General features: G+C 39.1%; 4 protein-coding genes and 1 pseudogene across 4 annotated transcripts in view; 2 read left to right on the top strand and 3 right to left on the bottom strand.

The window, feature by feature from the left end:
- Positions 1-27,568, top strand: part of LOC129157262 (zinc finger protein 84-like) — a 173,059-nt gene that overhangs the window by 94,702 nt on the left and 50,789 nt on the right. The gene's annotated exons all lie outside the window — the stretch shown is intronic.
- LOC129157300 (zinc finger protein 235-like) lies at positions 1,254-5,838 on the bottom strand. Its single transcript, XM_054736611.2, has one exon. It carries the CDS (start codon positions 5,216-5,218, stop codon positions 3,782-3,784), a length of 1,437 nt encoding a protein of 478 aa, XP_054592586.2. The 5' UTR covers positions 5,219-5,838; the 3' UTR covers positions 1,254-3,781.
- Positions 6,040-9,368, bottom strand: LOC139062204 (zinc finger protein 235-like). The gene has a single exon (XM_070542967.1). It carries the CDS (start codon positions 8,774-8,776, stop codon positions 7,340-7,342), a length of 1,437 nt encoding a protein of 478 aa, XP_070399068.1. The 5' UTR covers positions 8,777-9,368; the 3' UTR covers positions 6,040-7,339.
- On the bottom strand, positions 10,114-20,457 carry LOC107372927 (zinc finger protein 235-like; annotated as a pseudogene).
- The window catches only part of LOC129157329 (zinc finger protein 235-like), a 300,301-nt gene continuing 296,081 nt past the window's right edge, over positions 23,349-27,568 (top strand). The window contains exon 1 of the mRNA XM_070542929.1: positions 23,349-23,433. The gene's annotated coding sequence lies outside the window, so the exon portion shown is untranslated. The remainder of the gene's footprint in view (positions 23,434-27,568) is intronic.

Here is a 27,568-nt window from a genome sequence, read left to right on the forward strand (position 1 = left end):
TGAAATGTGTCTGATTAGCTGCAGCATCATGATCCAGTCAGAGCGCTGAGGTCAGCATCTCAGCTGCTTCTGGACCCCACCACCAGATGAAAAACAACATCTGATGGAGCCTTAACTGCCACTTACACATCAGCGTCGGTACGGTCCGGGGAGGATAGCGTCAGTTCGGTCTCGATGGGCGGTGTAGTGTTTACATATACTGTAAATCTGAAGGACTTCTCAGGAATGTGGAAATCCCCGAGCCGCTGGGCGAAAGACCGCGGTTTCCACCATAAGATGAACAAAGGCAGGCATGTGTGGCTTTTGGAGACTCTGAACCACATTATTTTATTAAATTGCTGTGTGTCCTCATAAGACGCATTCGGACTGTAGGAACCTTTTGTAGTTCCTAGGAAGTTTCCAGCCCCCTTTTGCGCGCGTTGGACAGTAGGAACTAGGAACCTTTTACTGTAGTTCCTAGAACCATTTTAGCTCCTACTCTGAGGCTGGGACTTTCTGTGATTCCTACGGAACTAACGTGACGTCGGCGCTTAGTGAGCTACGCCCCTTGCCTGATTTCTGCATCTTTTCTGTTCCGAATCATGTTTGTTTAATAAGAAACAGACAGGACTACATCCCGGATACTCCTGCTGCCGCTAGCACACCTCGCCAAAACTGAACAGGTAAATAAAACAGTCTTAAGGTGTTAGAAAGTGTTTTGTTTCATCTCTTGATATGACGGAAGGAAATTGTCCATTTTGGGATTAAATCACAGAGCGAAAGCCGCCAAGAGCGAGCATGCTTGTACCAAATTAATATGTAGTCAATTTGCTTTCTTTCGGTGAATTTCTACTTTGCTGATGTTCGCACGTGTGAACCATGTGCACGAACACATTCAGTGCAAACACACACGCGCACACATGCAGTTAAATGTCTTAAATTAAATTGTGTGCATTAATCTTATAGTACAAGCAGTAGAGTTGTTATCATCTGTAATATGTTTTAATGGTGGGCTGGTTTGATTAATATGTGTGATAGGCTGGCCGATCAACTGGTTGAGACACCAACCAGTCCTGCTACATCTACATACAAACAGTCCCAAGTCAATATATACGTCTGTGGTACCAAGAACTGGGTGTGAGTGTAGCCTCATTGTGGTCCCCCACAACATGATGAACACAGGCTTTAAAAACTCTGGACATCTCCTGTGATTTAGATTCATCATATATTTCCCCCAGTTTCAGCTGAGAGTCTCATTTAGTAACAAAACATGATTGTGAACTCTCTCTCAAGTCAAGTTTATTATATAGCCCATTTCATACACAAAACGGTAGCCCAATGTGCTTCACGTAGTTAAAACAATCACAAGTGAAATGAAATAGTTAAAATGTCACATCATGTTGTGTAAAATAAAATCAAAGAATATTGACACAGAATATAGCACACAAACATAAAAGCATATTAAGTACAATTATTGGTAGCGCTTTCTTTTACAGTCCTCTAATTACTTAGTACTTCCATGGTAATTACTTAGTAAGTTAGTTTATTATTGTTTCTGAGTTCTTAAACTGTTATTACCATGTAACTCAGGTTCAATTCTAGTGTTTATTTTTATTAATCATTCCTAGTAAATACTGCTTTACACAGTAACTACACTTTATTACAAGTAATCGCTTTAATTACACAATAATACACAATAAAACAGCACAGAATAGGTATACATATAAAATAAATTCAACACAGTACAGATAAAGACCTAGTAGAGCACAGATGCAAGGATAGGTTAATGGAAGGCATCATGAAAAAGTTTAGTTTTTAATCTGGATTTAAAAATGGAAATGGTGGGAGAGGTCTTAATGTCTATTGCCCTCTTTTATATTGAATTCATTTCACAGTTTTCATTGGTACACTCAATCCAAATGTGTTTCACATATTTGTCCTTTACCAGTATGTTTCATCTATCTTGTAATTTCCATTTTGTATTTTGTAATTTGAATTTCTTTTACTGTTGATTTATTCAATATATTTACCTACAACTTTACCATGTTCAGCGCTTTGGGCTTCCTGACAGGGTTGCGGAAGGCGCTTTATAAATAAAGCTTTGATTGATTGATTGGAAGACAGTTCCAGAGACGGACCGCATAGCAGCTAAAGGCAGCCTCTCCGTGCTTGGTGTGGGCTCTGGGTTGTACCAGTTGGGATTTATCTGCTGATCTAAGTGATTTTGAAGGGTGATACGTTTCAAACATCTCTGCTATATACAGAGGTCGTTGGCCATTTAATGTATTAAAAGTAAGTAAAGTGTCTTTGAAATCAATCCTGTAAGTTACTGAAAGCCAATGTAAATATTTTAAGATTGGTGTGATGTGATCATTTCTATTGGTTCTGGTCTCTTGCTCTCGGTCTCTCTGCTCTGTGTAACACACAGCCTTCAGACCTGCGGAGAAAAAAACCTACAAGATGCAGAAAAAAAAGGATAAACCTCCAACCTTCATATTGTCAGCAATAAACACAGCAAAACTTAACTTTCATGACCAAAAAAACCCATAAAAATTATTCAGTAAATCAGGAGAGCAGGAACAAGTCTTATTTCTGATTTTACACTTTTTACTTCAATTCAAACTATTTAGACTTTTTGTTGATTTATTCAATATATTTACCTACAACTTTACCATGTTCAGCGCTTTGGGCTTCCTGACAGGGTTGCGGAAGGTGCTTTATAAATAAAGCTTTGATTGATTGATTGGAAGACAGTACCAGAGACGGACCGCATAGCAGCTAAAGGCAGCCTCTCCGTGCTTGGTGTGGGCTCTGGGTTGTACCAGTTGGGATTTATCTGCTGATCTAAGTGATTTTGAAGGGTGATACGTTTCAAACATCTCTGCTATATACAGAGGTCGTTGGCCATTTAATGTATTAAAAGTAAGTAAAGTGTCTTTGAAATCAATCCTGTAAGTTACTGAAAGCCAATGTAAATATTTTAAGATTGGTGTGATGTGATCATTTCTATTGGTTCTGGTCTCTTGCTCTCTGTCTCTCTGCTCTGTGTAACACACAGCCTTCAGACCTGCGGAGAAAAAAACCTACAAGATGCAGAAAAAAAAAGGATAAACCTCCAACCTTCATATTGTCAGCAATAAACACAGCAAAACTTAACTTTCATGACCAAAAAAACCCATAAAAATTATTCAGTAAATCAGGAGAGCAGGAACAAGTCTTATTTCTGATTTTACACTTTTTACTTCAATTCAAACTATTTAGACTTTTGTGTTTTCATCACATTTAGCGTGTATTTTATTTAAAATATCATCAGTTTTACAGGTTAGCTGTTCATGTGCGCTTAAAAAATTATGTTACTAACTTCTAAAAAAATTACCAAATCATTCACATGAAGTAGATTTGTTATTCATTATCTGAAAGTATCTGATTAGTTTAAAAAACTAAATATGTTTTGTTTAATTTGGTTTTCAGAATGTCACTAGTTTACTGATACTTTTAAAAAATATATATACTGATGTACTGAAATACAGAGAAATCAACTTGTGAGTACAATGCATGTTAATATAGTAAGTATAGCATGTTTAACATAAGCACATTCACACATGTAAAGTACCAATGTAAATAAATCATATGGCAGTAGCTCTGCTGTACTTCATTGTGTAAAAGTAGCCCACGGGCCAAAAAATGTTGGAGACCCCTGCAATAGATCGTTCAGCCCTAGTGGATGCTTAGATGATTGTTTAAAGATTTCTTTCAGCTAAATCTTCGTCCACAGAGCTCACAAGCAAAAGGCTTCTGTCCTTTATGGACTCTTTTGTGACCGTTTAAACTGATCTTTTGGGTAAATCTTTTCCACTGAACTCACAGGCGAAATACCTGTGTGGACTCTCATGTGTCTGTTTAAAGTTGACTTTTGGCGAAATCTTTTTACACAGAGCTCACAGGCAAAAGGCTTCTGTCCAGTGTGGACTCTCATGTGTGTGTTTAAACTTCCCTTTACACTAAATCTATTACCACAGAGCTCACAGGCGAAAGGCTTCTGTCCAGTGTGGACTCTCATGTGTGTGTTTAAACTTCCCTTTTCACTAAATCTATTACCACAGAGCTCACAGGCGAAAGGCTTCTGTCCAGTGTGGACTCTCATGTGTGTGTTTAAACTTCCCTTTTCACTAAATCTATTACCACAGAGCTCACAGGCGAAAGGCTTCTGTCCAGTGTGGACTCTCATGTGTGTGTTTAAATGTGTCTTTTGGCTAAATCTTTTTACACAGAGCTCACAAGGAAAGGGCTTCTCTCCTGTGTGGACTTTCATGTGTTCATCTAAAGACCCTTTTCGGCTAAATCTTTGTCCACATAGCTCACAGGCAAAAGGCTTCTCTCCTGTGTGGACTTTCATGTGTTCATCTAAAGACCCTTTTCGGCTAAATCTTTGTCCACAGAGCTCACAGGCGAAAGGCTTCTGTCCAGTGTGGACTCTCATGTGTCTGTTTAAATTTGTCTTTTGGCTAAATCTTTTTACACAGAGCTCACAAGGAAAGGGCTTCTCTCCTGTGTGGACTCTCATGTGTTCATCTAAAGACCCTTTTCGGCTAAATCTTTGTCCACATAGCTCACAGGCAAAAGGCTTCTCTCCTGTGTGGACTTTCATGTGTTCATCTAAAGACCCTTTTCGGCTAAATCTTTGTCCACAGAGCTCACAAGGAAAGGGCTTCTCTCCTGTGTGGACTCTCATGTGTTCATCTAAAGACCCTTTTCGGCTAAATCTTTGTCCACATAGCTCACAGGCAAAAGGCTTCTCTCCTGTGTGGACTTTCATGTGTTCATCTAAAGACCCTTTTTGGCTAAATCTTTGTCCACAGAGCTCACAGGCAATAGGCTTCTCTCCTGTGTGGACGCTCATGTGATTGTTTAAATTTGTCTTTTGGCTAAATCTCGTTCCACAGAGCTCACAAGGAAAGGGCTTCTCTCCTGTGTGGACTCTCATGTGTCTGTTTAAAGTTGTCTTTCGGCTAAATCTTGTTCCACAGAGCTCACAAGCAAAAGGCTTCTCTCCTGTGTGGATGCTCATGTGTGTGGTTAAATTAGTCTTTTGGTGAAACCTTTGTCCACAGTGCTCACAGGCAAAATGTTTCTGCTTTGTCTGGACTCTCGTGTGTTTGTTTAAATGTGTTTTTTGGCTAAAGGATTGAATCCTGGCAGCATCAGTCTCCTTATTCAAATGGAGATGCTCTCCCTCCATACTAGACCAGAGTTTCTTCTGTTCTTCCTTTTTGTGGAGAAAATCTAGGTGCTGGTGGTTGACACGAGCACTCTGTTCTTCTGAAGCTTCTTATTTAACCAGAACCATCTGTTGAAAATCTGTAGGAAACACAGAAACATATTATGTGAATTACAGACAGCTGTAACTGTGTTTTCACACATATAACAGTTGTATTATTTCTTTAAACTGACAGTAGAATGAAATGTATTTACAATTGGAAACTGAACTTTGAGCCTCTATAAATCATATGAGCCTTAACCCTCAGGCTTCACTTTAATTTTCATACAAGAGTCATTAGAGGACAAAAACATCCGCTTGTAAAAGTGGCTATAAAAAATGTATACATTAATGTTTTTTTTAAACTTTTTTTTCATAGATCTGTTTAACAACTTCAGCCCTGCTCAAACATAAAAAAATTCAATCATTTTGAAGCTTTTAACCCCTGAAATGCCAGTTTGAATACTCAAAGGCATTGATGTAATTTATGAATAAATAAACAAATAAACAAACAAATAAACGAACGAACGAAAGAACGAAAGAAAGAAAGAAAGAAAGAAAAAGAAAAACCACTAAAACTGTTATTTCCTAAAAAAAAAAAGAGTTATTTGTCTGGGGTGTTTAGAACAAATCAGTCTTGATTATGTTATGAATTATCTAAAATTTTGAATTTTTTGCATTTATAGTTTTTATATAGCAACAGATTAAAAATTTACTATATACATATATACAGTCAAGCCATTATAGGACAAAAACGTCCACTTTTAAAACTGCTTTGAAAATGGTCCAAATTAAAAAAAAAATCTGCTTTTTGGGTCTAAATCTTGGGATCAACTTCAGTCCTGATCGAAAATAATCAAATATTGAATATTTATCTAAATCTTAACCCTTTATATGCCAATTTGATTATGTGATGCTCATTTTTCATGAAAAAAGCAGACAAAAGAGGAGATATTTTTCATAAAACATATTTTGAGTGACTGAAAAAACTTTTTTTAAATCAGCCTTGGATATGTCAAGAGTCTGGCAAAATATCCCATTTTATGCTTTTTTTTAGTTTTTGTGTGTGTTGTGGGTTTTCGGTTTAGTTTAAAATATCACCTTGAGTTTGGTTTAACCACCCTGTTTAGAGTTTGGACCTATGGAGATCCTTATTTTGGTCCAGAACCCAGTAATCTTTGCCCAGTGGGACATCCCTAGTTATTTGTACTTTTGTTTTAATTCCCCACAGCCACAATTAGTTTTATTATTCCCATAAACCTGATCATCATTTTAACTTTTAAAGGAGACATAACATGAAAAACCCACTTTTTTATCCGTTAACACAGTGTTTCACATTTTAAGTGTCTATGTGAGCAAAAAGGCTTATATTACTCACTGGAGTAGCTATTTAGATATTTAATAATTAAGTTTTGGACATATTTGTCCACCCGTTCAGTTTTTCAAATTATCTATTACGTTAAAAATTTATTTCGTCAGGATAACTACCAAATATGGTAATGGCCCTTGCTAAACACAGAGCCAATCCGCCATTTTTTCTTCTCGCTAAGATTTTTTGTAGTCCTATTGGAAAAATGCAGAATGTCTGGTTATTTTAGCCACACACAGCTCAAAACTGTTCCTCGTTTTAAGAAGGGTGGTGTGGCAGTATTTAAACCCAGGAGCTGATGACACTACTGCTAAAAAAAAACACATAAGAAAAAGTATTCATTATCTGAAAGTATCTGATTAGTTTAAAAAACTAAATATGTTTTGTTTAATTTGGTTTTCAGAATGTCACTAGTTTACTGATACTTTTAAAAAATATATATACTGATGTACTGAAATACAGAGAAATCAACTTGTGAGTACAATGCATGTTAATATAGTAAGTATAGCATGTTTAACATAAGCACATTCACACATGTAAAGTACCAATGTAAATAAATCATATGGCAGTAGCTCTGCTGTACTTCATTGTGTAAAAGTAGCCCACGGGCCAAAAAATGTTGGAGACCCCTGCAATAGATCGTTCAGCCCTAGTGGATGCTTAGATGATTGTTTAAAGATTTCTTTCAGCTAAATCTTCGTCCACAGAGCTCACAAGCAAAAGGCTTCTGTCCTTTATGGACTCTTTTGTGACCGTTTAAACTGATCTTTTGGGTAAATCTTTTCCACTGAACTCACAGGCGAAATACCTGTGTGGACTCTCATGTGTCTGTTTAAAGTTGACTTTTGGCGAAATCTTTTTACACAGAGCTCACAGGCAAAAGGCTTCTGTCCAGTGTGGACTCTCATGTGTGTGTTTAAACTTCCCTTTACACTAAATCTATTACCACAGAGCTCACAGGCGAAAGGCTTCTGTCCAGTGTGGACTCTCATGTGTGTGTTTAAACTTCCCTTTTCACTAAATCTATTACCACAGAGCTCACAGGCGAAAGGCTTCTGTCCAGTGTGGACTCTCATGTGTGTGTTTAAACTTCCCTTTTCACTAAATCTATTACCACAGAGCTCACAGGCGAAAGGCTTCTGTCCAGTGTGGACTCTCATGTGTGTGTTTAAATGTGTCTTTTGGCTAAATCTTTTTACACAGAGCTCACAAGGAAAGGGCTTCTCTCCTGTGTGGACTTTCATGTGTTCATCTAAAGACCCTTTTCGGCTAAATCTTTGTCCACATAGCTCACAGGCAAAAGGCTTCTCTCCTGTGTGGACTTTCATGTGTTCATCTAAAGACCCTTTTCGGCTAAATCTTTGTCCACAGAGCTCACAGGCGAAAGGCTTCTGTCCAGTGTGGACTCTCATGTGTCTGTTTAAATTTGTCTTTTGGCTAAATCTTTTTACACAGAGCTCACAAGGAAAGGGCTTCTCTCCTGTGTGGACTCTCATGTGTTCATCTAAAGACCCTTTTCGGCTAAATCTTTGTCCACATAGCTCACAGGCAAAAGGCTTCTCTCCTGTGTGGACTTTCATGTGTTCATCTAAAGACCCTTTTCGGCTAAATCTTTGTCCACAGAGCTCACAAGGAAAGGGCTTCTCTCCTGTGTGGACTCTCATGTGTTCATCTAAAGACCCTTTTCGGCTAAATCTTTGTCCACATAGCTCACAGGCAAAAGGCTTCTCTCCTGTGTGGACTTTCATGTGTTCATCTAAAGACCCTTTTTGGCTAAATCTTTGTCCACAGAGCTCACAGGCAATAGGCTTCTCTCCTGTGTGGACGCTCATGTGATTGTTTAAATTTGTCTTTTGGCTAAATCTCGTTCCACAGAGCTCACAAGGAAAGGGCTTCTCTCCTGTGTGGACTCTCATGTGTCTGTTTAAAGTTGTCTTTCGGCTAAATCTCGTTCCACAGAGCTCACAAGCAAAAGGCTTCTCTCCTGTGTGGATGCTCATGTGTGTGGTTAAATTAGTCTTTTGGTGAAACCTTTGTCCACAGTGCTCACAGGCAAAATGTTTCTGCTTTGTCTGGACTCTCGTGTGTTTGTTTAAATGTGTTTTTTGGCTAAAGGATTGAATCCTGGCAGCATCAGTCTCCTTATTCAAATGGAGATGCTCTCCCTCCATACTAGACCAGAGTTTCTTCTGTTCTTCCTTTTTGTGGAGAAAATCTAGGTGCTGGTGGTTGACACGAGCACTCTGTTCTTCTGAAGCTTCTTATTTAACCAGAACCATCTGTTGAAAATCTGTAGGAAACACAGAAACATATTATGTGAATTACAGACAGCTGTAACTGTGTTTTCACACATATAACAGTTGTATTATTTCTTTAAACTGACAGTAGAATGAAATGTATTTACAATTGGAAACTGAACTTTGAGCCTCTATAAATCATATGAGCCTTAACCCTCAGGCTTCACTTTAATTTTCATACAAGAGTCATTAGAGGACAAAAACATCCGCTTGTAAAAGTGGCTATAAAAAATGTATACATTAATGTTTTTTTTAACTTTTTTTTCATAGATCTGTTTAACAACTTCAGCCCTGCTCAAACATAAAAAAATTCAATCATTTTGAAGCTTTTAACCCCTGAAATGCCAGTTTGAATACTCAAAGGCATTGATGTAATTTATGAATAAATAAACAAATAAACAAACAAATAAACGAACGAACGAAAGAACGAAAGAAAGAAAGAAAGAAAAAGAAAAACCACTAAAACTGTTATTTCCTAAAAAAAAAAGAGTTATTTGTCTGGGGTGTTTAGAACAAATCAGTCTTGATTATGTTATGAATTATCTAAAATTTTGAATTTTTTGCATTTATAGTTTTTATATAGCAACAGATTAAAAATTTACTATATACATATATACAGTCAAGCCATTATAGGACAAAAACGTCCACTTTTAAAACTGCTTTGAAAATGGTCCAAATTAAAAAAAAAATCTGCTTTTTGGGTCTAAATCTTGGGATCAACTTCAGTCCTGATCGAAAATAATCAAATATTGAATATTTATCTAAATCTTAACCCTTTATATGCCAATTTGATTATGTGATGCTCATTTTTCATGAAAAAAGCAGACAAAAGAGGAGATATTTTTCATAAAACATATTTTGAGTGACTGAAAAAACTTTTTTTAAATCAGCCTTGGATATGTCAAGAGTCTGGCAAAATATCCCATTTTATGCTTTTTTTTTAGTTTTTGTGTGTGTTGTGGGTTTTCGGTTTAGTTTAAAATATCACCTTGAGTTTGGTTTAACCACCCTGTTTAGAGTTTGGACCTTTGGAGATCCTTATTTTGGTCCAGAACCCAGTAATCTTTGCCCAGTGGGACATCCCTAGTTATTTGTACTTTTGTTTTAATTCCCCACAGCCACAATTAGTTTTATTATTCCCATAAACCTGATCATCATTTTAACTTTTAAAGGAGACATAACATGAAAAACCCACTTTTTTATCCGTTAACACAGTGTTTCACATTTTAAGTGTCTATGTGAGCAAAAAGGCTTATATTACTCACTGGAGTAGCTATTTAGATATTTAATAATTAAGTTTTGGACATATTTGTCCACCCGTTCAGTTTTTCAAATTATCTATTACGTTAAAAATTTATTTCGTCAGGATAACTACCAAATATGGTAATGGCCCTTGCTAAACACAGAGCCAATCCGCCATTTTTTCTTCTCGCTAAGATTTTTTGTAGTCCTATTGGAAAAATGCAGAATGTCTGGTTATTTTAGCCACACACAGCTCAAAACTGTTCCTCGTTTTAAGAAGGGTGGTGTGGCAGTATTTAAACCCAGGAGCTGATGACACTACTGCTAAAAAAAACACATAAGAAAAAGTATTCATTATCTGAAAGTATCTGATTAGTTTAAAAAACTAAATATGTTTTGTTTAATTTGGTTTTCAGAATGTCACTAGTTTACTGATACTTTTAAAAAATATATATACTGATGTACTGAAATACAGAGAAATCAACTTGTGAGTACAATGCATGTTAATATAGTAAGTATAGCATGTTTAACATAAGCACATTCACACATGTAAAGTACCAATGTAAATAAATCATATGGCAGTAGCTCTGCTGTACTTCATTGTGTAAAAGTAGCCCACGGGCCAAAAAATGTTGGAGACCCCTGCAATAGATCGTTCAGCCCTAGTGGATGCTTAGATGATTGTTTAAAGATTTCTTTCAGCTAAATCTTCGTCCACAGAGCTCACAAGCAAAAGGCTTCTGTCCTTTATGGACTCTTTTGTGACCGTTTAAACTGATCTTTTGGGTAAATCTTTTCCACTGAACTCACAGGCGAAATACCTGTGTGGACTCTCATGTGTCTGTTTAAAGTTGACTTTTGGCGAAATCTTTTTACACAGAGCTCACAGGCAAAAGGCTTCTGTCCAGTGTGGACTCTCATGTGTGTGTTTAAACTTCCCTTTACACTAAATCTATTACCACAGAGCTCACAGGCGAAAGGCTTCTGTCCAGTGTGGACTCTCATGTGTGTGTTTAAACTTCCCTTTTCACTAAATCTATTACCACAGAGCTCACAGGCGAAAGGCTTCTGTCCAGTGTGGACTCTCATGTGTGTGTTTAAACTTCCCTTTTCACTAAATCTATTACCACAGAGCTCACAGGCGAAAGGCTTCTGTCCAGTGTGGACTCTCATGTGTGTGTTTAAATGTGTCTTTTGGCTAAATCTTTTTACACAGAGCTCACAAGGAAAGGGCTTCTCTCCTGTGTGGACTTTCATGTGTTCATCTAAAGACCCTTTTCGGCTAAATCTTTGTCCACATAGCTCACAGGCAAAAGGCTTCTCTCCTGTGTGGACTTTCATGTGTTCATCTAAAGACCCTTTTCGGCTAAATCTTTGTCCACAGAGCTCACAGGCGAAAGGCTTCTGTCCAGTGTGGACTCTCATGTGTCTGTTTAAATTTGTCTTTTGGCTAAATCTTTTTACACAGAGCTCACAAGGAAAGGGCTTCTCTCCTGTGTGGACTCTCATGTGTTCATCTAAAGACCCTTTTCGGCTAAATCTTTGTCCACATAGCTCACAGGCAAAAGGCTTCTCTCCTGTGTGGACTTTGTGTGGACTTTCATGTGTTCATCTAAAGACCCTTTTCGGCTAAATCTTTGTCCACAGAGCTCACAAGGAAAGGGCTTCTCTCCTGTGTGGACTCTCATGTGTTCATCTAAAGACCCTTTTCGGCTAAATCTTTGTCCACATAGCTCACAGGCAAAAGGCTTCTCTCCTGTGTGGACTTTCATGTGTTCATCTAAAGACCCTTTTTGGCTAAATCTTTGTCCACAGAGCTCACAGGCAATAGGCTTCTCTCCTGTGTGGACGCTCATGTGATTGTTTAAATTTGTCTTTTGGCTAAATCTCGTTCCACAGAGCTCACAAGGAAAGGGCTTCTCTCCTGTGTGGACTCTCATGTGTCTGTTTAAAGTTGTCTTTCGGCTAAATCTCGTTCCACAGAGCTCACAAGCAAAAGGCTTCTCTCCTGTGTGGATGCTCATGTGTGTGGTTAAATTAGTCTTTTGGTGAAACCTTTGTCCACAGTGCTCACAGGCAAAATGTTTCTGCTTTGTCTGGACTCTCGTGTGTTTGTTTAAATGTGTTTTTTGGCTAAAGGATTGAATCCTGGCAGCATCAGTCTCCTTATTCAAATGGAGATGCTCTCCCTCCATACTAGACCAGAGTTTCTTCTGTTCTTCCTTTTTGTGGAGAAAATCTAGGTGCTGGTGGTTGACACGAGCACTCTGTTCTTCTGAAGCTTCTTATTTAACCAGAACCATCTGTTGAAAATCTGTAGGAAACACAGAAACATATTATGTGAATTACAGACAGCTGTAACTGTGTTTTCACACATATAACAGTTGTATTATTTCTTTAAACTGACAGTAGAATGAAATGTATTTACAATTGGAAACTGAACTTTGAGCCTCTATAAATCATATGAGCCTTAACCCTCAGGCTTCACTTTAATTTTCATACAAGAGTCATTAGAGGACAAAAACATCCGCTTGTAAAAGTGGCTATAAAAAATGTATACATTAATGTTTTTTTTTAACTTTTTTTTCATAGATCTGTTTAACAACTTCAGCCCTGCTCAAACATAAAAAAATTCAATCATTTTGAAGCTTTTAACCCCTGAAATGCCAGTTTGAATACTCAAAGGCATTGATGTAATTTATGAATAAATAAACAAATAAACAAACAAATAAACGAACGAACGAAAGAACGAAAGAAAGAAAGAAAGAAAGAAAAAGAAAAACCACTAAAACTGTTATTTCCTAAAAAAAAAAGAGTTATTTGTCTGGGGTGTTTAGAACAAATCAGTCTTGATTATGTTATGAATTATCTAAAATTTTGAATTTTTTGCATTTATAGTTTTTATATAGCAACAGATTAAAAATTTACTATATACATATATACAGTCAAGCCATTATAGGACAAAAACGTCCACTTTTAAAACTGCTTTGAAAATGGTCCAAATTAAAAAAAAAATCTGCTTTTTGGGTCTAAATCTTGGGATCAACTTCAGTCCTGATCGAAAATAATCAAATATTGAATATTTATCTAAATCTTAACCCTTTATATGCCAATTTGATTATGTGATGCTCATTTTTCATGAAAAAAGCAGACAAAAGAGGAGATATTTTTCATAAAACATATTTTGAGTGACTGAAAAAACTTTTTTTAAATCAGCCTTGGATATGTCAAGAGTCTGGCAAAATATCCCATTTTATGCTTTTTTTTAGTTTTTGTGTGTGTTGTGGGTTTTCGGTTTAGTTTAAAATATCACCTTGAGTTTGGTTTAACCACCCTGTTTAGAGTTTGGACCTTTGGAGATCCTTATTTTGGTCCAGAACCCAGTAATCTTTGCCCAGTGGGACATCCCTAGTTATTTGTACTTTTGTTTTAATTCCCCACAGCCACAATTAGTTTTATTATTCCCATAAACCTGATCATCATTTTAACTTTTAAAGGAGACATAACATGAAAAACCCACTTTTTTATCCGTTAACACAGTGTTTCACATTTTAAGTGTCTATGTGAGCAAAAAGGCTTATATTACTCACTGGAGTAGCTATTTAGATATTTAATAATTAAGTTTTGGACATATTTGTCCACCCGTTCAGTTTTTCAAATTATCTATTACGTTAAAAATTTATTTCGTCAGGATAACTACCAAATATGGTAATGGCCCTTGCTAAACACAGAGCCAATCCGCCATTTTTTCTTCTCGCTAAGATTTTTTGTAGTCCTATTGGAAAAATGCAGAATGTCTGGTTATTTTAGCCACACACAGCTCAAAACTGTTCCTCGTTTTAAGAAGGGTGGTGTGGCAGTATTTAAACCCAGGAGCTGATGACACTACTGCTAAAAAAAACACATAAGAAAAAGTAGAGAGTGTGTGTGAGTGTGTGTGTGTGTGTGTGTTCGCGCGCGCGCGCACGTGGTTCGTTCGTTCGTTCGTGTCTCCCAGGCTAGTAAGTACTGAGGGCTTCATCTATCTAGAAGGAGTCATTTCCATCTGAATTTGGCAGCACCGGGACACAGCAGCAGAGCGGTAAGCTTCATATCACTCTAAAATGTCGACAAACTTTACTTTAGATTTACGGGCATTAGCAGCACTAAAGCGTTAGCATCCGACTTGCTATCGCTAGCACAGTATGCTAGTAAAGTTAGCACCCAGATTAATGTGGATTTGGCTGATTTTCGTGGAATAAAACGTGATTTCTGATCAACGCCTTCTTTTACACCAGATGATAACCTCCCACTGATTGTAACAGCAGAGAGCCTCTGTGTTATTCTACGTGAGTGTGATGTAATCTTAGCATCCAGTAAATAAAGTCTCATATCAGCTAAAATGCAGCGTGACAAAGTCATTAAAGTGTGTCAACACAGCGGATTTAATAGAATTTTAAAGAACGATCTCTGAGTGAAGTGAGGTTAGTTTTTTGTCTCACTGCAGATATAAAAACTAACTCTGCATCAGTCAGACGCAGCAAAGCTCACCGTCTGTATGAGCGTGAGCGTCGGAAAGCTGATAAAATTGGCTGTAAAATAATTAAAACAAAAGTAAAAATGCTCCTTTGCTTTTTAGAGTCCACATCCAGCAGGCTGGAGCCGTGTTTCACTGACAGGCTGTCAGACTAACGCCCTGATGAGCTCAACTGGGACAAACTGGTCTGATGTTTAGGTGAAGATTGCTTCTCCAAGACCTTGAGATGCTAGTAAAAAATAATTTAGCCAGCTTGCTAATGTTACTTTTCTTCTCCTCTAAGGAACACAGAACGTTCAGATGTTGGAGCTTCACGTCACCTACTGAGGAAGGAGACCCACCAGTAAAGAGACGGTAGCTGGACCAGACCAAAGTGAGTGATGACACACCTCAGCCACCCTCATCATTAAGAACACCTCACCGCCTGAATCACTCCGTCTGATGACAGCAGAGTGATTTATTTGATGTTTTACTTGTTTAGTCTGTTTAGAAATTATTGAATTACATTATTTTCTGTAATCGACCATCTGATCTGGATGTGTGCAGAATAACTTTCCCCAAGTTCAGCAGCAGCTGGCCTACAAAAACAGCTGCAGCATGTAGTAAGTCTGTCTGCACTGCTCTCTAATGAGCTTCCTTTCATAAGGAATCATTTGTATAATTTTAGTGTCACTATTTTATTACATTTGTAGGAAAATATGAAGTCACTGCAGCAAAGTGAACTTGTAAACAAAGTAAACCAAAACAACACAAACATGACTATAAACATGAAAGCTAAAGAAACAACTTTCCTAAAGCTGCTTGTAGACAAAATATGTCATTAAAGTTATTGTCTATCATTGCAGAATATGGCGATGACATCATGGAACTGGTCAATGGAAAAGTTTTCCCTGAACCAACTCCATTTCTAGATGAGGTAGAGAAGATCTGCATCTCACCAACCCTCTGGTGTCAGTATTCAGACAACGGAGGTCTCCCACTGTTATCCAGGACCAGTTTGAAGCCCACATACTGCCCCTCCCTCATCATCAGGAAACATCAATCCGTATCCTGAGGACAACAGAAGACGGCAGGAGGACAGGAACTCTGAGACCTAGACACCACCAGCACCGGGACACAAAGCACCTGTGTGCACAACGCCTGTTTAACTACTAAAACCTGTTTATTATATTGTTCTACTTATTTGCTGTGAGGTTAATACTTAGAAAATTTGTATATTAATGAAAACAATTTAAAAAATCACTGATTGTATGTTTTCTTTTAGATGTAATGGTCCAAACTCAGCCTTGTAGACATTTATTGCATCCTGTAGGTAAATACACAGAACAGGCTCAGATCCAGGATGACCCAGCATGCTCTTCTTCCATTCTGGCTGTTAGGGATTGTATCAATAACTCAATGCCTACTGATGTTTCCACCTAACGGTATTTATTTAGAATGCAGGTCAGATTTAACTATATTTGTTAGCAAAGCAGACTGATCTTGGGAATTTCACTGCAGCACTGATGTCCACCTCTCTGTACACATTAGAGAGAATTACCACTTTACAGCTAAACACATTTAATAAAGATATAGGCTACGCATTGCAGACAAAAACAAAGTTGTAAGCATTAGAATTATAATGATGACATTAAAGAACACTTGGAGGAATGTTCTTTATTTTTGACTAGAATCTCAAATCTTTAAAATGTAACTGCTTTTTATCCATTTTCACCCATTAAGACACCCAATATAAAATAAGACTACTTATAAAATTATTTATAATTATATGTATATATAGATATAGATGGATAGAGATCTTAATAAAATATATTCTTTTAATGGTGTTTTAATGAGCTGTATCATTTTTTAAAACATTTTTTATACAAATAAATAAGCAAGCAGCATTCCTTGTGTGTGTGTGTGTGTGTGCGCGCGTGCCTGCTCGCTTGTCCCTCCGTTGCCGTGACGGATGTGTGTGAGTGTGTGTGTGTGTGTGTGCCTGCTCGCTTGTCCCTCCGTCGGCCGTGACAGGTGTGTGTGTGTGTGTGTGTGCGCGCGTGCCTGCTCGCTTGTCCCTCCGTTGCCGTGACGGATGTGTGTGAGTGTGTGTGCCTGCTCGCTTGTCCCTCCGTCGGCCGTGACAGGTGTGTGTGTGTGACTACAGACGAATGCATGAGAGAGTTAGCAGCCTTGAAACAGCTTGATGAGCAACTCCCCCACATGTTTTAAAAATGCTAATATAATGTTTCTGCTATGCTAAATAATGATTCCTCTATAGAACTACAAAGTCCGGCTGGGGGAGGAGAGTACAGGTCTGCACTATGGAGGGGGGCGGAGTTTACAGCTCCTCCTCCAGTTTAAAGAGACAGTACCCAAAAACGGCTCGTTCTCAAGACTCTCCTCAGAACAGGGGTAGATGAGGGACTGTAGAGCAACAATAATGAGGAAATCAGACCAAAGAACTGCAGTTCCACTGTATTTAGACCCCAACTGAAGGATTTAGATGTAAAAAGAAATAACTTAAAAGCATGTTATGTAGGGATGAGTACCGAATTCGGTACTTTTTAAGGTACCAACCGAATTCCATAGTACCGACTGAGCACCGATTCACGTCATTTCAAACGGTGCCTCGTTTCGGTACCCGTCCTTCATAACGAGAACTTGCCAAGACAGCTGCGCATGCGCAAGAGCGTTATGTCGTCGGTCCCTGACTCCTGCGAGCCAGTTGTAAACAGAGCAGCATGGTAGAAAGAACGCACGCTAAAGCTTGGGTCCACTTCACTAAATGTGATGGGTAACTGGGTGATGAAACCAGCGACAACGATCTAAGTGAGACATCCTCATCTTAATCTGCTCCGGTAAGTAAATAAAATGTTTAAGATAACATTAGCTTTATATGTTAGCTTCCGTTTCGCTAATGGTGCGTTCACTTTCTCCTCGGAACTCCGAATTTCCGACTAGAAGAACATGAACGCGCTCTAAAGTTTGGCTTCACTTTACTAAATGCGACGGGTGAATGGGTGAAGGTAAAACCAGCGACAACGATCTAAGTGTGAGGCATCATCGTTTTAATCTGCTCCAGCAGCTAAATAAACTGTTAAAGATAACATTAACTTGCTATGTTAGCTTCCATTGCCACTGTTATCAGCTAATGGTGCGTTCGCTTTCTCCTCGGAAATTCTAAATTCCCAGTAGGAAAAATCAAATGGAAAAAGGACGGTAAAAGGAATGAAGATACACAGTAAATTTAGTTCACAGTAAAGATGTTTGCTTCAGTTTAATTATCAGCTTATAAAACTACAAGGACGATGTTAAAATACAAACAGTTGAATGTTATTTATCGTGATATTTATCAAATATGGTTATATATTGAGAAAAATATATATTTAATTATAAAAGAGAATTAAAATATTAAACACTCAAAAGTATCGAAAATTGGTACCGTTAAGTACCGGTATCGATTCGTAGGTACCGGGAATTAGTACCGGATCGATTCAAATGTCAAAGGTACCCATCCCTAAACACGTCGGCCCTAAAAATATGTTAAAAATAGCCGTTTTTACACAACATGTTAGACTTTTTTGTCTTGTTTTGCCTGTTGTCCTTCGGGAGTGCTGCAGGAGGACACACAGGGATGTATGGGGGTTGGATGAGGAAAACCAAATAAAGAAAGTAAATCTGTGTTTTGTGATCAGTTTAATTTGACATGAACACGACAAACACGCTTTCTTGACAATCTTTGTGAGTAAAAAAAACGTGTAGAAAGAAAAATGAACAGCGTGTGTTATTAGTGAAATAGCGGGGAGCGGCGTTGATGCAGGATTGTGCATGCACCGTGAGCGGTTCTGATACTTTTTGGGTTGCAGCTGCTCGCAGCGCCGCTTCAACAGTGCGATACCCTCACGAGGGACGAGCAAAATATTAAACACGCCAGAAGTCCGTACGACCTCACGACTGCTGATCGGCAGCTGGTCATGTGGTGTTAATCGCCTCTCGTAACCCCCTGTACACTACACGACCGCTCGGTGGAAAACTCGCACCGATGTCGTGGATTCTCGCACGACTGGAAAATCGGCTCAAAAAAGCGCACAGTGTACGCCCGGCTTTAGCGACTGCTGTCTGGAGTCACATGTGGAGGCTGTAGTAAGCATTTTGTTTTTGTCTTTAGCGCTGCAGACCATTTATTGCAGCACGGATATACTGAATAGTTTAACAACTTTTAAATCAAAAAGATAATCAGTCCATCGCCATTCTCCTTCCCGGCACCTCCGTTCTGCTGACTCCAACCTCCTTTCCCCTTTCAGAACAAAACATGGCACCATGGGGGATCGAGCCTTTGCAGCCGCTGCCCCCACACTTTGGATCTCTCTCCCACTAAACATCAGGAACGCCGTCTCTCTTTCTACTTTTAAGTCACTGCTTAAAACCCATTTCTTTAAATTGGCCTTCTCTTAAGATCAACCCAGCATCCCCCAGTCTGTTTACTATGTTTCATGTTGTTTTATTATGTGTTTATTGCATTTTTTGTGAAGCCTGACTGACCTAAAAAGCCCTAGACAAGTTTAATGTATTATTACTATTATTATTACTATTATTATTATCACTTACAACCGCAGAAGGCAAAGTGTGTCCCCACTCCCTGTTCAGCCATTTTCCTGCACCAGATCTGGCGTTTACAGATGTTTCACACCTGTGTGAATAACACAGCTGTCTAAGAGAAAAACCACTTCTCCAACTCATTTACTTATTTACATATCTGAAAGGTGGCAGCCCTACCTGTGTCCATGCTGTCCAGGTCCAGGTGGTGAAGAACACACGATGAATCAGTCCCAGCTGATGGATGATCCTGAAGTGGTAGCAGGTTTTCTTTAGCCGTGTTTAGCTAACAGCTGCAATAGAAACAAAGCAGGAGAGCTGATTAAGATGCTGCTTCAGAACAACACAGGAGATTAAAGATCCAACGCGTTGGTTCTGATCAGCTGAGGACAGATGCAGTCTGGAAAAGAGGACCTTTGCTCATCAGAGTTCTCTTCTGTTCTTCCAGCTACAGACTAAATAGAAGATGGATGCTCTACAAAAATACTAACAACGGTTTCTCCTGTTTAGTTCTGTCTGGTGGCTCACTAAATCCAGCATGTGCGTGCGCGCGCCTGTTCTATGGATCTCTTTATTAAAACTATTTAACGGTAATAAAATAGTTTGTTGATTTTAAACAGGGAAAACCCCACTCGCGATTTAGCGATAGCATGATGCTAACTCCATTAGGCCGCTAGCGTGCTTTCCCTCACAAAGAAACGGTGTCCACTCACCAAGTGAACTGCTCCACTCACTAAAGACGGTAAATGTTCCAGATCCAACTACGTTACTGACTGTACTACCGACTACTGACTGCCAAAACTCACCAAGTCCACCGAGTTATCTCAGAACAGCACAGCTTCTAGGTCGTGTCTCGACAACTACAGTTGGCTAATGGCTACAGCTTAGTTGTAGCACGGGGCGGGGAGTGGGCACAACAATACCATATATGGAAACGGTGCCATTGCTTTCTGGAACTGAAGGGGGCGCTAATGTCGAGCTACCGTTTTGGAAAAATCTTTATTCAAACTGTTCATGAAACAATATATAATTCTAGGTAAACTATCGTAATTTCTATATTTCTGATTCATTAATAGTTACAGTTTATTACAATATTTTTGTACGTCGTTGTACTAAACATGACACAGTCAACAATCATTTAAACTATAATTTTCAATAATCTTCATCAAAGAATGACTGATTCTTCACACTTTTCACATCACTTTAATTTTTTTAAATTAGTGTGGTATTTTTTAAACGCCAATGTCATTCGAAATCTCATGAGGATGATTTTTACAAATGGCCTAGTTTTATACTATTTGTAGGAAACTGTAACCATTTGAGTTTGATGAGACTATTCATAGTATTTAAAACTGATATTTAAACCTTATTCCTCCAAAGACGTAACATCAGCTCTCCTAAGTGTCATCTGTGTCTCCAAATGAAATGAGTTGTCCTGATTAAATTTTTTTGTTATGTTATCATGTAACCTAATGAAAAAATTGGGTAAATGTGTGGAGAAAACTTTCCATTTTAGCAAAAAGAATAACTTCCAAAAGGATGGCTCTGTTGAACAGCTGCTGAGAACGACTTTTATGGATTTTTGTTTCATATCAATATAATTTCTAAAAACATGTGAAACTCCAAAAATTAGAATGTTGCACATTCATTTATTTCAGTAAAAGCAAAACCAATTGCGAAGTTCTTATGTCTGACAATTTTCTATTTAAAAGCAGTGTTGGATTTTTTTAATGTAATATTCTAATTGTCTGAAATTTTGAATGCAGGGTTTTCATCATCTTTAAGCCATAATTATTACAATTATAACAAATAAAGGCTGAAATATCTGGCTTTGTATGGAATGAGTCTTATTACTGAAATAAATCAACTTTTTCACTATATTCTCATGTTTTGAGTTTTACCTGTAATTTGATTTTTTATTAAGTTCATTTGAGTCATTTTTATATAAACTGCAACCAATTTTTCAAGAAACTTTATTCTCAAACAGAGGAACAACAGGATATTGTTTCAAAAAATCAAAACAGCAGCAGTTCTTTTCAACATTACAAAAAAACACATTTGAGTGCACTTGAGTTTGCAGAAATATGAGAACACAATTAGAATATTTTAGTTATTTGTGGACAAATGTGTCAACATTTAATTTAAATTGAATAAATATGAACTTTACTTTTTACACAACTAATAAGTAAAAGCATGAACTAACCTGCAGTGCATTCCTCAACACAAGGCAAAAATGTATTGACAGTAGCAAATGATCATCACAGTTGTGGACGCCATCTTGCCAGTCTTGATCGCTACTCCATGGCTGTGTCTCAATTCAGGGTCTGCATCCTACGTCTCCCGGATTCGTCGGCCGGTTACGTCACAGCGCCGCGACTAGGCCTGTCCCAATTCGAAGACTCCTTCAAATGCGGTCGACGAATGCGGCCTTCTTTTCGCCTGAATGAAGAATGGGTCGGGTGTTTCCTTCAATAGGTAGCATTTCCCAAGTTGCCTTGCGGGCCGGCCAGCATAAAAACTTAAAAACAATGGCGGACAGCGAAGCGGGAGCTGTCGGAGAGGATTGCGCACATAAATGTCAGTATAAACTTGAAAACTGTTAGGTTAAGGACTTTTTGTGATACATGAACGTTATTTTAGTTAGAAATGTAACAGTAAAAGTGCTTGTATTGCAGTCTCGGCTCGTATGTTCGGCCGCTCGGTGTCGTACTTCTCCCGCTACGTTTCCCCCCTGATTTTAATAGAAGTTTGTATTTTAGGTACAAGAGAGAAAACCAGGGAATTTATTAAGCTTAGGGCGGAGATGGACCACATGATCACTGGAGCAAAGTATTCGGCGGCTGTGGCATGGAGGTACAATAACATCCCATATTTTAAAAACTCGTTTGAGTTTATTTTTTTCTGCGAAAACATGAAAGGAATAACCCGTTGTCCTCTTTTCTCTTCCTGTTTCTTTTCTTACATGTTTGTTAAGACTATTCTGGAGAAAATGGGCATCCAGGGGAAGGTGCCAGCGATGACCAGCTTCTGGATCTGATCTGGGAGGACATGAGGCTGCAGAGGGAGGCAGAGCAGCAGAGGGCCCAGGAGAGAAGGGAGAATTTTGACAGCTTTTTACTTTGCTAGAAAAAAATGGTTAATGAAGATTAAACATGTACATATAAAAGAAATATCTAAATAAAATATGTTCTGCATTAAACTCTTGAATTTTATTTTTGTTTACAAATGAGAATTGTTTACTAGAGGGTATCCGCTGGGTCTTGAAAAGTCTTAAAAGGTGATAAATCGGTTTTGGTCAAATGAAGACCCTTAGAAAGTATTAAAAACTAATATCACATCTTTGCTCAGGCTCAGTCGAAAGTATTTTCTCTGAATTAGCTCTCCAACAGTCAAGGAAATGATTAAAAAACTAAACAAAACTTCGAGCTCCATCGTTTAAAGTTCCTTCTCCCTTCTGCTCAGCGGTTCCACGGTTGCTAGGCGACGGAACGTTCGCCGAGGGAGAGGCGGGAATTCATGAAGGCTAGGCCTGTCCAAATTCACAGCCGTTAACATCCGGTATACCCGGCCGACGGAGGACCCAGCCCGCGTCGGCCGAGTAGGCTGGGTCCTCCGAAGGATGCAGACTCTGAATTGAGACACAGCCAATGTCACAGTTGGGGCAAACTTTCCTGTATGTCGATGTACCTAAAAGGATAAAAAAACATGTTACAATTACATCCTAGAGCTGGAATGAATTGCAAACCTTTAACTACACCATTACGAGTCACTATTTTAGCAGTTGCAGTTATCAGCTGAGGACCAACGAGAGTGTTCTGTCCACATTGTGTGCATGTAGTCTCAGATGGAATGAGATGTGTGAGGAATCCATGAGAGTCTTGGCGTCTCTGCTGCTGGTGATCAGTGTTTTGGAAGATCGGAAGGTATTTTCTTGTGAGCAATCAAATACTTGATCATCCTTTCAGCTGCTGGATCTGGATAAAACGCTTATATTGGGTGAAATCTGCCTAGCCCTCCATCTCCTCGCATTGTTTTATTTTGAAACGTATTTTATTTTGAAAAGAGGAAGTGGGATTCTCCCATTTCAACTCTTATCTTCCTGTTGAACCACGAGTTCTTTTGAACGGTTCAACTTTGGAAGCCATCGAGACACGACCTAGAAGCTGTGCTGTTCTGAGATAACTCGGTGGACTTGGTGAGTTTTGGTAGTCAGTAGTCGGTAGTACAGTCAGTAACGTAGTTGGATCTGGAACATTTACCGTCTTTAGTGAGTGGAGCAGTTCACTTGGTGAGTGGACACCGTTTCTTTGTGAGGGAAAGCACGCTAGCGGCCTAATGGAGTTAGCATTATGCTATCGCTAAATCGCGAGTGGGGGTTTCCCTGTTTAAAATCAACAAACAATTTTATTACCGTTAAATAGTTTTAATAAAGAGATCCATAGAACACACACACACACACACACACACACACACAACAGTAGCTCCTTGGTACAGACAGAAGTTTACTCAACAGCATTCAGCATGAAAATGAACCAAGTAGCAAGTATTAAATAGACAAAACAGGCTAAAAAGAAATGCCAGCTGATGTTTCAGAGCATTCGTTAAGCAGATGTTTTTCAGGGATGCATATTTACATGCAGGGCCGTTGCTAGCTATTTTGGTGCCCTAAGCACAATGGCATCGTGGTGCCCCCCCCCCCCCCCAGCAGAAAAAACAACACAATAACACAGTATGTGCAAGGTCTTCGCCTTAAATTCTCTTTAATTCTCTTGTATGCACAAACTGCTTATTGTTTCCAAAAAGTAGGATTGATATTTACAAAATATAACATACACAACACAGGAACTCCACATTGTTATTATTTAGAACTATGTAACAGGTCCACACACCACAAGCACCGGTTGTGGCACATGTGTTTCTCCAATGTAATTTTCAGATGCTTTTTCAGACCCAGGACTCACTCTGCCTTCAGAAGTGCTGGCTGTGGGCTGTGCTCGGTCTGTAGGTGTGCTTTACTTTGTTATTCCTGGTCAGGGCTGGGTGATGTTGTAGAAGGTTCAGACGTGATGGCTGACAACTGATCTTGAGCTCTTGAACTGCTGGTGGAGGGCTGATCTGAACTTTTGGCGTGAGCTCCTCCTTGAATGTACTTGTTCCTTGAGCCTGCATTCAGACACAAAAAGATAATTTGTCTTATTCATTCTATAATAAGATAAAAGTTTTAAACCATGGTAAAAATACTGCAATAGATTATTTATAGGTTAATATTGGCTTATAAAGCACTGGCATGTGACATGACTAAACTCAAAACTATTTAACCTTTATTAAGAACTAGAGAGGCACAATATACACATTTTATACACAACTAGAAAATTCTGAATATGAAGGGAGGAGGTTAGCATAATGGACTTTTTTCTTTAAATTATACCATCAGCAGCTGATGTTCCTCTTGGCCTGTAAATGTTTATGAAATATAAATCAACATAGAGCAAATACCTAATTTGAAAATAGGTTTGTCTAATTTTTCATATTAAATCTCAGTTACATAGCCTATAGGCCACATAGGCTATTTAATAATGATATAAATCATGTCATAGTTAACTCATGATTAATCACAAACAGCCGCTTATTTAAAAATAAAACTTCTTACTTTACCTTGACGGTGTTTTTGTCCTTCCTGTTTTTGTGATATTTAAGTATTTGGGTGGACAAATATGATTCATTTGTTTATTTCTGTTACAAAACAGCACAGATGGGCCTATCTGACCTCACAGGGGAAACTTTACTTTACTTGAGAAAGATGTTTTAAGATGAACTTATTAAAACAAAATAATCTTCAAACTCTTCCAGGTGTATTTTTTAGATGAACAACCTTTTACACTGTTCAGACTTCAGGGGTGGACCGTTAAAGCGCCCGAGCGCCAATGGCGCTAAATTTTCTCGTCGGGCGGTAAATACTTGATGACTTACCGCCCGGGTGGCGCCCAAGCTTTATTTGTCATTTACACACTGGCTTTCACCTACATCATGGCCCCGCCCTGTAGGAAGTCGCCGTTTTCGTTTCGCGCGCGTGAACCTGCGCGCCTCTAGCCACCTACTGCACTTGTACGATTCGTGCACATACTGCACGATTCTAGTTATAGTCACGTGAACTATAAGTTCACTATTAAAGACGAAGTGGAACCACGCTAGAAACACACAAGCACGCAGGAAGATCGCGCCACCACAGGGATGGGATTTCTTTATGAAATCTCCGGCAAAACGCTTTAAAACTGGTGAGGAGAAGCGAGACAGTTCGAAACGGTATGAAGCAGAGAAGCGTGTGCGTAGGTGGAATGATTCTTGGCGGTTTAAAGAAGACGGAAGGCGCGGAGAATGGCCGTGTTCGAGTTGAGCAGCGCCTCGCCTGGAAAACAGACGAGAGCAGACGGAAGCAGCAGGGGGAGTGGCTGAAAGCCGGCGTTTCGCCGGGGACACACCGGCAGCGGAAGCGCCCGAAGCGAATCGCTCACGAAGTCCGGCCACTGCTCGCCGCTCCTCAGTTCAGATCAGACGCGCCCCATTCGAGGCGCGCCTCGGCTCAGCTGTAGTTTTTCTTTTAACTACCTGGTGTCCTCCATTTCCTCAGCTCTTTTCCTCTACGTGTGTGTGTGTGTGTGTGTGTGTGTGTGTGTGTGTGTGTGTGTGTGTGTGTGTGTGTGTGTGTGTGTGTGTGTGTGTGTGTGTGTGTGTGTGTGTGTGTGTGTGTGTGTAGAGGAGAGGAGAGGAGAGAGATTATGGTGTGAACCAGTTGTTTCTGCCAGTTGAATCTCTTGGATTTCCCTGCATGTGTAGCTCATGGGTGACGATGGCTGAAGATATCGCGTTAGCATTCACACTTGTTCAATTTTCAATTTTAATTCTGGTGCCTGTTAGCAGCTGAAACACATCCTCACGTGCTTGTGGATATCATATATTGTATATGAAAACATGACTGTAATAATAAGTAAAGGTTATCAGCTGTAGGTTCAGTGTGCTCATAGGAAACGTGACAAAAGAAAACAAAACACATTTCTCTTTATGGCCTATATAGTTGTCATCATCAACATAACATGATTTACAGAATACATGTGACCAACTAACATTTCATGTTCTACCACCGGATGTTTGGATCAAAATAGACCCAATCAGATCTTAGATCAGGTGAGAGCCAGGCGTTTCCCGTCATCCTCTAGGTTTTGCAAATGGTGGAGAGCAACTGCAGCGCTTTGCTCCAAAATCTGCGGCCGCCTTGATCTCACGAGGTTATCGTTGCCTACGTATGCATGACGTCAGAGCAAGTCGGCGTCAAGTCGGACACAAATCTAACCGGCATGCACTGCTCGCCGATCACCGGTGGTCTAATCTGCACAGAACTGGCTCATCTCGAACACAGTCAATGGCTCGAATACAGCAAAGCGGAGTTGGTGATGTACTGCGTTGTATGCCGGAAGTATGCGACGACAAAATCGAGTTTTGTTGAGGGAACAAACAAATTCAAACTTGAATACGTTATTATGTTTGTGAATGTGTACAAAATAAAGGTTTATTACATTTAAAACGGTTCAGTTGTTATTTTGACTCGTTTTGGCTGCTGACCAGCGGGGCCGGTAGATTCTTGGCGGGGCCGGTAAATTTTCAGAGTTACCGGCCCGGCTGGCCGGTTGGTTTTGAAGTTAATGTCCACCCCTGGACTTATTTGTTGATACAAGTCGCATGAACAGACTGATTTCCCTTTGTTGCATTTAACTATTTCTTCTTCTTTAAAGAAGTGCTGATACAGAAGAGAATAACTGCATTTAGGAAGATGATGACTTGCTACGTTTTTTTCTCCAGCAGTAAAAAAGCTCTAAAGCTTCTCTTGAGTTTCTCTCCCTCTCAGCCTCTCTCACTCAGCTACTAACGAACGCCCGGTAGGCGGACGGGAGGCTGCGGGACAGAGTGGCGCATTATACTTTTAACAGACTGGAGAAGCAGAGAACGAAATCTGCCCAAACCACGCAGATAGAGTCAAAATGTTAAATGTACGGAAGCAGAGTGCAAAAAACACCAAATAAAAGTCCTGAAAAGCAGCATGCTTACCAAACTCGGTAAAATTTGACCAAAAACAGATTAATTAACAGCAGTAAAAAGTCCGAATTTAAGCTAGGTCAAACGACCCTCTGAACTTGACCACACGTGTTTAGAATTAGGAATAGATAAAAAAAAATTAAGAATTTCCATTTATCACGCACCCCCAAACCCTCAACAAGCATCCTCCGAACACACTCCAGCAGTGTCCCACCAGTACCAACAGTTTCTTTCAGCCCAAT

Source organism: Nothobranchius furzeri, chromosome 12 (genome assembly GCF_043380555.1).
Source record: "Nothobranchius furzeri strain GRZ-AD chromosome 12, NfurGRZ-RIMD1, whole genome shotgun sequence".
NCBI classification, from domain to species: Eukaryota; Metazoa; Chordata; class Actinopteri; order Cyprinodontiformes; family Nothobranchiidae; genus Nothobranchius; species Nothobranchius furzeri.

Coding starts and splice junctions, on each gene's coding strand:
- LOC129157300 (XM_054736611.2), bottom strand. CDS start 5,218: ATGGAGGGAGAGCATCTCCATTTGAATAAGGAGACTGATGCTGCCAGG.
- LOC139062204 (XM_070542967.1), bottom strand. CDS start 8,776: ATGGAGGGAGAGCATCTCCATTTGAATAAGGAGACTGATGCTGCCAGG.